Source organism: Cyrtonyx montezumae, unplaced genomic scaffold, assembly GCF_038088225.1.
Source record: "Cyrtonyx montezumae isolate F1298 unplaced genomic scaffold, pur_monq_1.0 scaffold_3, whole genome shotgun sequence".
NCBI classification, from domain to species: domain Eukaryota; kingdom Metazoa; phylum Chordata; class Aves; order Galliformes; family Odontophoridae; genus Cyrtonyx; species Cyrtonyx montezumae.
In genome coordinates, this window is record NW_027072034.1 from 84,617,569 (window position 1) to 84,629,703 (window position 12,135).

Genomic DNA, 12,135 nt, shown 5'->3' on the forward strand with positions numbered 1-12,135 from the left:
CATCAAGCAGAGGCATCCTCAAGTGTGTCTTGTGGCAAGTGGAATGGTATGGATATTTAAATGAAGGCTGCCTGTATTGTTGAATGTATGAAGCTAGTTCTAGCTCTGAGCTTCTGGCTAGAAGGCCGGTACAGTTAGTATATTTACACTGTGGTGCTTTTTATGAACAGAAAACTAAGGTATGTTGCTGAGCATAGGTGGTAAATCCCGCATGATTTTCATAGATCTTAGTGCCCTTAAACCTCAGAAACTTCTGTGACTGAAATCTGGAATGGTTTTCTCTGCCGTGGTAAGATTACAACTGCATTGTTTGAAGGAGCGAATGTCCTGATGATAGTATCTGTCATCTGTTCCAATACACCTGTGCTGGAGTTCAGGGTGTGCTGTCCCTCTGAGAAAATAGCTTGGATTCTAGAAACATTGCCTAACTTCTGCATTTGTCTAGTAACCTTAGGCACTGTATTTTTATTTTTTTAATACTTCCTCTTAAAAGTATCGTCTGTTAAAAGAGGAAGTATAAGCTGTCTGACTTACAGTAAATCTGTGTTAAGAATTATCATATTATTCATGGGACCCATGCAACACTTCCTTGTATATCTGAATAGCAGGATTTACACCCCGTACTAAAAGCTGTTCCGGACAACACAGAAAATGTTGGCAGCCATGATTCTGAAACTTGACTCAAGTGCAGCCCTACATGACATTTGGGCCAGCTAGGCTTGTGGCCTATGCTGTTCTGTGCAGTATAGGCTTTTAGAGGAGGAGAAGAGATTTTCTTTATTTGGCTATGTTTTACTGCGTATGCATGTTAAGCTTTTGTGGATATTGAATGTAACGGCTTATATTCTAACTCTAGGAAGTCAAAACATGTTAGTCTGTTTCAGAAACAGTGAAATCTATAACCTTAGTTCAAATTGACTCCATCATAATGAATCCTAGCACTGCTGGCTTGCTAACATAATGCTGCTGTCTTTGAATTGCTACTCCTGTGCTATTTAATGTAGCTTTGACTGGTGTATGTAGGCCTTTGTGCCAATTTGACATGTTGCTTATCCTGCAGCCTATTAAGATAGACTTGTGATGGCTGCAACGAGCTCTTGGGATTGTGCTGCTTCCTGGTAGGGGAGAACATGCAACTGCATGTCTTTTGTACAGTATGCAGGACAAGGACAGTGCCCGCCAGCCTGTGACTGTGGGTGCTAGTGGATGTCACAAAAGGAGTAACATCAGTCTGCGTAGATAAGGTGTCAGGTTTTACACATCAGTGCTTCTGCCAGCAAGGCACTGGGGTTTGTGTTGCACCAGTAAGCCCTAAAGACAAATGATCCTCAGCAAAGCAGCTCTTTTGTTGAGAATCAATACCTATTCTAGATACTCAGGCAATTAGAACTGCAGTGCCTTCTGTGCCTGCCTGTGCAGCCTGTTGTTAAACAGTTGTCTGTTAGGCTGTTTGGGAGCAGCATTCACTGGCGAAGATACATTACACAGGAGCGCTGGTAGGCAAACTGATTCTAGCAGGCATCTCTCTCAAGGATTTTTCACATATTAACGTGCATCACTTGGGGCTTTTGGGACGTCGAGGTCACTGGCTTTGTAGGAGGTCCTTACTATGAATGGCGAGGGCTCCTTTTACTTTATTATGCCTGGTACTGTGCCATAAAGAGGGCGTAGATGGGAGTTCGGCTGGGCTTTAAGTTGCTCGGTTTGCTATTGCGGCATTCCCTGGTGCTGGTGGGAGAGAGACTGATGACTCATCAAGTCAGGTGGTTGTGCCTCTGCTGTGTGTCAGAAATTTCTTTCCCCTCTGCAGCAGGCTTTCTCATCCCTGTGTTTAGGGGCATTAGAAGGACGATTATTTGGGAAGTGGTGCTGCTTAACTGCTGAATTCTGGCTTTGCTTCGTTTGTGGGGTTTTTTGTCCCTCCTTGTTTTGCAGAGCAAGGTAAGAATCTCTGTTTATATTATTAAATAGTTGTGGATTTTCTTAAGTGCTGTAAGAAGGCTCCTTCTAAAAATCTCTCCAGCAGCTTAATTTTGAAGATATCTTCATGGTAAGGCAGATCATTGGGTAACCTGGGGGAACCGATCAGATGATTGAAGCTAAACTAAAACTGTAACAGACGACATGGTTTCTCCAGCATTGAGAGCAGCATACTTTCATTGGGGTTACCATGTAGCCAAATTACTGTGCTGGGGAGAAATCAAGATAGCAATCTAGGATTGCTATCATTCTTTTTTAATGATGACTGGGATATTGCTTTAATAAATGGTCTTTCAGTCTGAGATGTTACAGCAGCTAGTAATATTTCAATTTCTAGCACTGTTAGATAGAATAAGACCGTGTTAGGTGTTAAAAGCCTGTCTTAATTTAATAGTTGAACAGTTTAATGCAGGGAAGATTCTTATTTGGAAGTATTACAGGATGCTAGATGCATCTCTGTTTATAACATGGGAATTAAAATTGAGCTAATAACCCTGTGTTTATACACTAGTGGACTTTTTTGAAGTGAATTGCATATTCCTGTGCTGGTGAGAGGCCCTTAGAGGGCTGTAAGAACCAGTTGGCTTCCAAAATGGTTCGCTGCCGTGGTGTGTAGGGTCAGTATGTACACACATGAAGCAGTGCCTAGCAAATCACCACATGCTTTAGGGAATTTTGTTCTGAACACTAACATGGCAGACGTGTAACAGTACAGGTACGTAGGACAACATTTCTGCCTTCTGTGAATTTTTCATCTAAAATTAACATTAGATATGGAAGCATAAGAAAACTGTCCAGGGACAAACAACATAGCATTTCTTAATCTGTACCCACTGTTAGAAGATGTGTAGCCCTCAAAGGAGGAGTCAGCTTGGCTGGTGAGTGGTGGTGTTTTGGACTGTCTGTGTTGTGCGTTGAAATGGTGAGGAAGAATTCCTGCCTTAAACTGACCTTCAGGTTTTGACTTGGATGTGGAGAAATGTTAATTTAACTTGAAACTGGCCAAGTGCTCTTCCTGCTTTTGTTTGCCTTGGGAGTTTGGGTCTTTCCTTTGAGACCCCCTGCTATATGGCTGCCAAGCCATAATTCACTTTGTTTAGTGCTTTCTTGTTTATACTCCTCTAGGAGGTTTAGTAGTAGGACTCCAGAATTTGTTTCGCATTATGTGTTTGGCTGCATTCAGAGGACCTGCAGCATTTTTCACTGCAAACAGTAGTCGTGCTCAAGTTTTGCAGTATTTCAATAATCAGAAGCAAAAAGGAGGAGACAATCAGTGTTAGTCCAACCAGAATGAGCTCTTACCAGTTGCTCAGGAACTACAGACTGCTCTGTGAGGCCCTCCCTCTGCCACTCGTTAGAAGGGGATTATGAAAAATAAGTAATGAAATGAAAATCATCTTCCAGGCCTAAACAGGAGGCAGCTTAATAGGTAGATCCCCCTACTCCCTTTAAGGGCAGTTTAACAGATACCTGACATAGAGGCTTTGAACTCTGATTTACCAGTTCCACACCAGGCTGATAGCAACTGAGTCACAAGCCGCTGCTGGGAGATGAGTCAATGGAAGCTGTGTTACACAAGGTTTGTGCTGCTGAATGGCATGCTTTCACTAGATAGAAATGCCCAGTTGGTATGCAGAGCATGTTGAATGCTGGGGCTACCACACTGCACCTTCCACCTGCATTGTATGATAAATGTGCCAAGAAAGTGGGAGTTGGGTAGGCATTTGCCTTACTGCTCTGGACTCGTTTCCAAGGTAACGCAAAGCGTGATAAGGGCTGACAAACTCCTTAAATGCTCTTATCTGTACCAGAAGCAGGACAGCCCAACTGCCAATTACAGAGCAAACACAGATCCTTGAGGTTTCTAAACAGCTTTTTCTGTGACGATTGTTAGGCATTTCCATTCAGTAACTGTCAGGAGAAGTCAGTCTATTGTTTAACTGTTGTGAGTTGGTTTTTTTTAGCTGTTATTCTTCTCTGATGCTCTACAGGTTTCACTGAGAGTAAAGACTACCTTTTTCTAACTGTGAGACACGTAGAACAGTTTGAGGGTGTGTGATATTTTAATATGTACTTTCTATTTAAATGCCGATCCATCAATTTGAGGTGGCAAAAATAGCAACTGTGGAAATTCTCTTTGTAGTATTGCGTTTTAGTGAATGGTGGCAGTTAAGCAGCCCTGTACTGTTCTATATACAGTAGCCTATGAATCACTCAGAATGCTGAAAAACTCTGTATTTTAAAGGATTGTAGGTGAGTGTGGAAGGCAGAAGACATTCTCCATTGTTTAAATATCCTGTTATTTGACTTGAAAATAGACTGGTAGTGTTGGGCATTTTTGGAGTGTAACTGTTCTGTGGAGCATATTAGTGGGGAATAATGTTCCAGCCCTCTCCCTGCAGTTAGGGGAGATGTTAGTTCTTGTTTGGTTAAACGAGTTATTTTTTAACGTTACATAGCTTTAAGATCAGACTGGTTAAGGTGCTTGGGGCTACGTTAGTTCAGAATTCTTCAGTGTTGTTTCTAATGAAAGGAAAAGTGCAGAAGGCAGGAGGGGAGGAATGAACTACGTATGTGTATTTTCTTTAGAAAATATTAATTTTTTCTCTCTTTTCCCTTCCGTATAGTTGAACAGGCAAAATGGACTTCTCCAAGCTACCAAAAATCCGTGATGAGGACAGAGAAGCTTTTGTTGGCTATGTCCATGGAGTCTCAGGGCCTGGTAGGTATTTTGTAAGGGAAATCGTAAGTTCTGTTTCATCTAATGTATTATTAATCCTCATGTTCACTTGGAAGAAGTATGATAAGTTCTAGGTAGGATGTTTTTTGCCTTTTTCCTTAAGAATGATCACTGCCTTATACTCTAATTATAAGGAATAAGATATTTACTAACAAGTTGTTAATGCTGATTAGTTTTATTAAAAGATATAATGAACAGTAAGCAGATTGAGGAATAATAATGAAAAGAAAAGCAAGCATTCCGGTTGAGATAAAACCTCTTGGTCAGAAATCTGCATTAAGGTTCTCAATGAGGATGTGTGATGCTTAGTCTGTTCTCACTGAAATCCCATTTAACCCTTTGCTCTTTGGAAATACACAGTCCTCTGCTAGTGTCAGGCTGTTCTGCATTACTGCTGAAAGGGTCAAGGAGGGTTATGGTGCATATGGGAGGACTGTGCCTCCTGTTTTATCAGCTTAAATGCAGACTGTACTGGCTTTTCCTCTCACTCCTGCATTCTTTTCATGAGATGTAGGGAAGAATGGCAGTGTGAGAATGGAAGAATAGCATGCATCTTTTTAATAGGGATTCTTCGATGAATAAGAAGCTGCCTTGTCAAGAGTCTGCTTAAAGAAAAAGCCAATTCCTTAACTATAGAAATGATGATTGAATGCAATTTAAAACTGATACAACTTTCTTAAGATGTGGGAAATGCAACTTTTTTTGTAAAGACATGAAACTTTTATGTGAAATACAAGTAACGTGATAAATTTTCTTCTAAAGGAACAACTTTGTGTTAGTAGCAGTCTACATATAACCTGCCGATGTCTAAGTCAAGATGGTAGAAGGCTTCAAGCCCAGCACATGTTGTAATCTTCATCTTAAGACTTAGATGTCTTAAGTCATTCATCACTTTTATACAAAATAAAACACCACAATATTGTTTCCTTAAAACCTGTGTAGATGTCTGCTGATTCAAATTTAAATATAATGTTGCCTTTAGCAAATACCTGAAGTTGATTTATTCGCTGGTACTTTGTTAGCAACAAATATTAAGATAAACAAAAGTTTATAAACAACTAGAAAATGCCAGTCCCCAGTCATATCTTTCTGTAACTATGAGGTATTGGGTGTACTTTTGCCATTTTCTCATATGTTTTAATTTAGTCAAACGTCTGCAGAGGCCACTGTATCTCTGAAGTCCTTCACATTCACCATCTATCAGGATATGTCAGAGGAATTAGTGTAAATTTTCTCTGTACTGGCACGTTCTCATAATGTACTCTTATGAGCATAAAGGATCAGCATGAAATGTATAGGGAAGCTTTTTCTTCTAGGTTTTAAACTAATGTCACTGCTTCAGCCCAGTTTGGCCCAGTTCTGTGAATAGCGGGGTGAGGGGACTCGTGCCTTGGGAAAAGGGGGAAGGAGGTTAGGGAAGAGGTAGGGAGATGGGCCTAGATGGGTTGTGGTTTTATGATTTGTGATGGGTATTTCCACATCACAACTGAAAATATCAGGACTTGTGGCAGCCAAGTTACCCACGTGTTAAATGAGGAATGTACTCCTGATCTGACTGAATGCTAGGCTTATGCTGTCCATATTTTAGTAGCTTCTGTTCAGAACATTTGTTTAACTGCAGGAAAAAATATTCACCTATGTGTATCTGTCTCCTACAGTGGTCACTGCTTGCAACATGGCAGGTGCTGCTATGTATGAGCTGGTACGAGTAGGCCACAGTGAACTGGTGGGGGAAATTATCCGATTGGAAGGTGATCTGGCAACTGTCCAGGTGTATGAAGAAACCTGTATCCTTTTCACTGATCCCTTTGGGCCAGGCTGAACGCTGTGGTGGTTACAGTGAAGATGAACAAAGCTGACTGAGACTAGCACTTGTTGCTTCCAGTGCCAACATTCAGCATCTCTTCTGTACGTCTTTTGTAAATTCTGATATTTTTGATGTAAACCTTACTTTGGCTGACTGTGTAACAAGGGAACTTCTTTGTTATTTTACCTGGAAACCGAGCAGTGTGTTTAGTTTCGCTTGTATTTAAGTATTAGAGTTCCTTGATAAGAATGTTGACAGATGTCAACTATGAATGGCAAAACTATCAAGCAGTAAATTTTTGTTTTGCTTTTGGAAACTGCCTGTGGAATGCTTCTGTAGGATATGTAAAGTAGGCAGGATTCCTTCTTCTGGACAGACTAGTCTAACAGATATGATCTGTTCCTTTTTTGTTTCTACACTGTTTGCAGGGTCTTTGTCCAGCTACTGGCCCTATGCAGAGAAACCCATTGGACATCTTTGGAGCTCAGGTGGTGCCTAAAGAGGGACAACTCAATATTGGAGTGAAGGGATATGCTAGTCTATGACAAGCTTTCTTTACAATTGGACTCCTGTCAAAAGAGCTCTGCAAAGCTCAAGGTTAAAACTGTTGTGATGGGTGTTTCTAGCAAACTATAAAGCAAAAAAAAAAATTGTCTTTTCATGCTACTGTCTGATTTTAACAATAAACCTAGAAAACATGTTTGAAGATTTAAGAAATGCTTGAAGTTTTGCCATCGTGCTGTCTTGTATAGCAAGAAATTTATGTGTATAGCTGACTTGAACTAATGATCATAACTCAGAACATATGCTCCCTAATTTACCTCTCTAGAGGATGAAGAACTTTATTGCTTTAGCAATTGCAGCTGGAGTTTAGTAGAATGTCTACATGGTTCTCAAATGATGAGATGTAATATATTAACAAAGCTATCACATTAAAATCAGAAAGGTGCTGTAAGAGTATGATGAAGCAAAGTGTGATGCCTTCTACCCTATCATTTCTCTGGATGAACTTTTCCTCAGCAACTCTGTAGCTGGTGTCTCTGTAGGAGATCCTGTACTCCGTACTGGCAAACCCCTCTCAGTGGAACTGGGGCCTGGCATTATGGGAGCTATTTTTGATGGTATCCAGAGGCCGCTGTCAGACATCAGCAACCTGACCAAAAGTATCTATATCCCTAGAGGTGTCAACGTGTCAGCTTTGAGCCGAGATGTCAAATGGGACTTCACACCTTCCAAAAACTTGCGGGTAGGTTCAGCCGAGCCTGTTTTTCCCTCTGTCCTTTCTTCTCAGAGCACCAATGCTATGGCTTCTAGGAGCTTTAGTTGCAAATAATCAAGCTCATGGAAAGAGGTACTAGGATGTTTTAAGGATATATGAGAGTGAGAACTAAACAAAGAACACCAGAACTTAGTCTACGTGACTTGCTGTATTACTGGATATGAAAAACTTGCAAAGTTCTAATGTGTTTGTGGTGCCATAAAGAATCTAGTGGAACAGGTGTTACCTTGGCAAAAAGAATAGCAACAGAATACAATGCAGATCATTTTAGAAATGGAAAAAATTTAATAGCTTTAACCCTTGGTGTCTTCTTTCTTTTCCAGTCCTGCAGGTTAGCAGATTGTCTACTTAGCACATTAAGCTGAGAGGTGTAAAAGAATCAAGGAGAATTCCTTGCATCAATAATTGCTATGGTCTAAGCCTTGAAATGCTCCTGAACACATTTAGCATTGCTCACAATGTACTGTTAAAGTAATGGGCTACTGTGCTGTTAACAATGCATTTGTAAAGGAAGACATAATGGTGCTAGACTTAATCATATAAAAGAACAATAACTATTCTTTGTCAGCATTTTTTTTAATGGAGTTCTCATTTCTGACTAATAAATGCTTTCTGATTTCAGGTTGGCAGCCACATCACTGGTGGAGACATTTATGGCGTGGTGAATGAAAACTCTCTTATCAAACACAAAATCATGCTGCCCCCGCGGAACAGGGGTACAGTTACATATATTGCTCCACCAGGAAACTATGACACCTCAGTAAGTCTCCCAAACAGCAGTTATTGGAGTGTTCCTTGTTTCTTTCATAAGGTTGCAGGACCCCTTCTCTTCTGTGTGATGCCTATGAAAAGTTCCCCAATGGTATTGTAAACATGGAAACATGTTTTTCCTTGAGAAGGGATGATAGGGTGGTAAGTTCTCATATTGAAGTAGTCCTATTGAAGCCCTAGCAGCACGGAGTAGTAGAGGTGAGAATTTGCTTGCTGATCCACTGTGCAGCTGTTGGCTTACTTCAGATGTCTGGTGCTCTTTGTTAGGACGTTGTCTTAGAGCTGGAGTTTGAAGGTGTGAAGGAAAAATTCACTATGGTCCAAGTCTGGCCTGTACGTCAAGTCCGTCCTGTGACTGAAAAGTTACCAGCAAATCATCCTTTGTTAACTGGCCAACGGGTGCTAGATGCCCTCTTCCCGTAAGTAGTATTCTATCTGCTCACGTGAGAGATCTCTTCTGAGAGAAAATGTTAATTTTGTAAAGGGTGAACGGACCTCAGACATTCACTGTGTAACCCAAACATTCACAGCATAATCTCAAAAAAGATTGTCTAGCTGAACAGCTAATATTTCTGTACCTGTCTGACAGAGGAACCTATGAGTGGGAAATGGAAGAGGGGAGAAGTTAAAAGGAGTCTTACCAAGATGGTTCTTTTACATTAGTTCAGGAAATAAATGTGAAATGTAGAAATAATTTAATCATACCAAAACTTTCAAGCTTGGATATCTGCATTTGAGCGCATGAGTAGGATCTCTTTCCGTGTTCTTGAGGATGTGTAGTTTACAAGGAGTCTGGAGTTAGCACTGACAAAAGCTATCACCCTTAAATATGAGAATTTTGAGTAACAGTTAAGTGGCACAGAATTCAGTAATTTTTCATCCTAAAAATATTGTTGTTCTCATTCTTATAATGCGTATTTAAGTTGCACTGATGTTCTTAACGTTTGTGTTCCATCAGTGCTTCCACCTGTATAAACTATGTTTCTAGCCTGAATGTGTAGTTATTGTGCCAGCATACCTCACGTATTTCAAAGGCGGTAGAAAGAAAGGTTTGTTTATTCCTTTGGTCTTTGGCTTAGTGAAATACCACTGTGCTTCTCACCCAGAACACTGAATGTGACTCCTGTTGTGCTGCTTTTAATTACGCAGTTGTTTCCTTACTAGAAAACATATTCTGAGGTGGAAGAGAGCTGTTTCTGAGTTCCTTGTCAATCAGAGTCTCTTTTCTTTACTCAGGTGTGTACAAGGGGGTACAACAGCAATTCCTGGGGCATTCGGTTGTGGGAAGACTGTGATTTCACAGTCTCTCTCAAAATACTCCAACAGTGATGTCATCATTTATGTAGGCTGTGGAGAACGAGGAAACGAGATGTCTGAAGTACTGAGAGATTTTCCTGAGGTTAGTATGGAGAATTCATGGAAAGTAAACTTTCTTGGAAAGCCTTGCTGTTATACTAGTACAGTAACTGAATAAAATATCTTACTGGTATAGTGACTTGAAAAGATCTTCTTGGCTGTAAATTCTGACTGGAGTAGCAGAAATCACTTTTGGCTCAGACAAGAATGACTTCAGTGGCCTCTCAAGAAACATCTGGAGTAGTGTTTGGGCATACCTTTTAATTTGAATGCCTGAGTGTAATGTAGCACAGTTACAAGGATGTTACCTTTTATTGTTGTTATCTCTTAACTTTTCTAGCTTAATCGCATATAGCAGATGTGGCATCTGTATTTACGAGGTGCTAGGTGGCAATATAGATTGTTACAGGATATTAGTCTTACCAGTTAGGCTTCAGAATACTTTCTGAAGGAGGTAGAAAATGCCTCATTTCACCTTACTGTTTTTATATGTTAGTGGATTAGTTGTGGTGCAGACTTGTTTAAAATGGGGAAGAGCAGATGCAAACTGGGTTGAAACTCCACTGTTAGAAATAAGGGATAAAAGTCTTACTTGTTGAGTGTCTGCAGTGTGATAATGTCACGCTGTGGTGGCCATGGAAGAAGTTAAATCTCAAGATATTCTTAAGTAGAATGCTACACAAATGTTAGGATGTGCATTCTGCTGTTCATGTGCATATGAGAGATCATCTGAGTTATGTACATGGTTTATATCCAGTTGTCAAAAATGAATTCAGATCAGTACAGGTGGGGAAGAAGAGTTCTCTGTTTCCTAGTGGACTTAAGAGGGAAGGATAAGATTTTTGGCTCTTTCAGCCTAGTAAAGTGGGGCTGAAAGAGGATAACAAACTTCTGATGGAGTAAATTTGTTATTGCTCATTTGTTACGGTAAGCAGTGGGATTAAAAGGGGTTGCCATTTGCAGAAGATGAGATGAGGCTGAGGTACATGTACAACTCATTCTGGAAGGAAAAACAGTATAGAATCATGAAATCTCTAAATACTGCTTTGTTAGAGTAGGTGTGAGGAAACTGTCCCAGTAGAAGGTAATAGAGTTTAAAGAAACAAATTATTAAATTTGTGAGGATCTTTATAGCTTTTATTGTCTTTTTCCTTGCATTTCAGTTAACAATGGAAGTTGATGGCAAGGTAGAAAGCATCATGAAGAGAACAGCTCTGGTGGCAAATACCTCCAACATGCCTGTGGCTGCCAGAGAGGCCTCTATCTATACTGGTAAGATTTACAGGAGGCTGGAAAAGACTGCACGTGTAGAGCAAGTCATTATGCTCTAGTATTTTCAGTTCCTGGGATGGACAATACCAAGAAACCTGCTTAATTAAGTAAATCAACCCTGAAAGGTTGTGCCTGCATGAAGTCTTAGTATCACAAATGGATTTGGCTTTCTTATACCCAACTGCGGTCTCCACATGCTGAATAAATTCTTGCTTATGAAGCAGACTTACCATGTTGGGTGTCCTGTAGTTTTACCCCATATATTAATTGTGTAATCTTGTGTTTTTCATGAGCAGCTTTTTGCTGACAAGTGCAGCTTCTCAATGGGTAGAAATAGCGCTCACTGAGAAGTGATCTTTTTTCCATAGCAACCTCTTAAAGGATTGTCTTTTAAAATACTTCTTCATGAGAAGTTGTCAGATAAAACATCTTTATGTTCTGGTGGCTTAGAAAGGAAGGAAGCATTTTTCAATAAGAAGAGGCTTTGTGAGGCAAATAGTATCGGTGATACTGCCTCATCTCCTCAAAGAAATACACAGGAGCATAAGACTTGCTGAAGTGGTTTGTAAGCAAAAATGAGAAGAGTGGAAGGAAACAAAACAAACACACAAAACCATCATCATCTTGTGGAAAGGGATAGTAACTTTCAGTCTTTACCGACATCAGACTGTAAACATAAATAACTTAACCTGATTTGCCTCTTGATGATAACACGTGAGAGTAGAATTCCTTTTTCAACACTGTCTTGCACTGTGCTGTTGGTCTGTTCTAGGAATCACCTTGTCAGAGTATTTCCGAGACATGGGCTACCATGTCAGTATGATGGCAGACTCCACTTCCCGATGGGCTGAGGCCCTCAGAGAAATTTCAGGACGACTGGCTGAAATGCCAGCTGGTGAGTTGTTCTTTTCTCCATCTAGACTTGTGAAG

At 40.3% G+C, this 12,135-nt stretch overlaps 1 protein-coding gene across 9 annotated transcripts in view; it reads left to right on the forward strand.

Annotated features, from left to right (window-relative positions):
- The window catches only part of ATP6V1A (ATPase H+ transporting V1 subunit A), a 28,030-nt gene that overhangs the window by 6,329 nt on the left and 9,566 nt on the right, over positions 1-12,135 (forward strand). For 5 of the 9 annotated variants that reach the window (XM_065742147.1, XM_065742141.1, XM_065742145.1 and 2 more), the window contains 8 exons: positions 4,608-4,702; positions 6,379-6,507; positions 7,559-7,773; positions 8,429-8,566; positions 8,845-8,996; positions 9,814-9,976; positions 11,097-11,205; positions 11,978-12,100. In XM_065742147.1, coding sequence (XP_065598219.1) covers positions 4,621-4,702; positions 6,379-6,507; positions 7,559-7,773; positions 8,429-8,566; positions 8,845-8,996; positions 9,814-9,976; positions 11,097-11,205; positions 11,978-12,100 — 1,111 coding nt within the window. In that variant the 5' untranslated portion in view covers positions 4,608-4,620. Of the gene's footprint in view, positions 1-1,774; positions 1,942-3,529; positions 3,560-3,730; positions 3,926-4,213; positions 4,234-4,607; positions 4,703-6,378; positions 6,508-7,558; positions 7,774-8,428; positions 8,567-8,844; positions 8,997-9,813; positions 9,977-11,096; positions 11,206-11,977; positions 12,101-12,135 lie in introns of those variants that run through there. The other 4 variants (XM_065742146.1, XM_065742148.1, XM_065742149.1 and 1 more) reach the window with 4 other exon arrangements.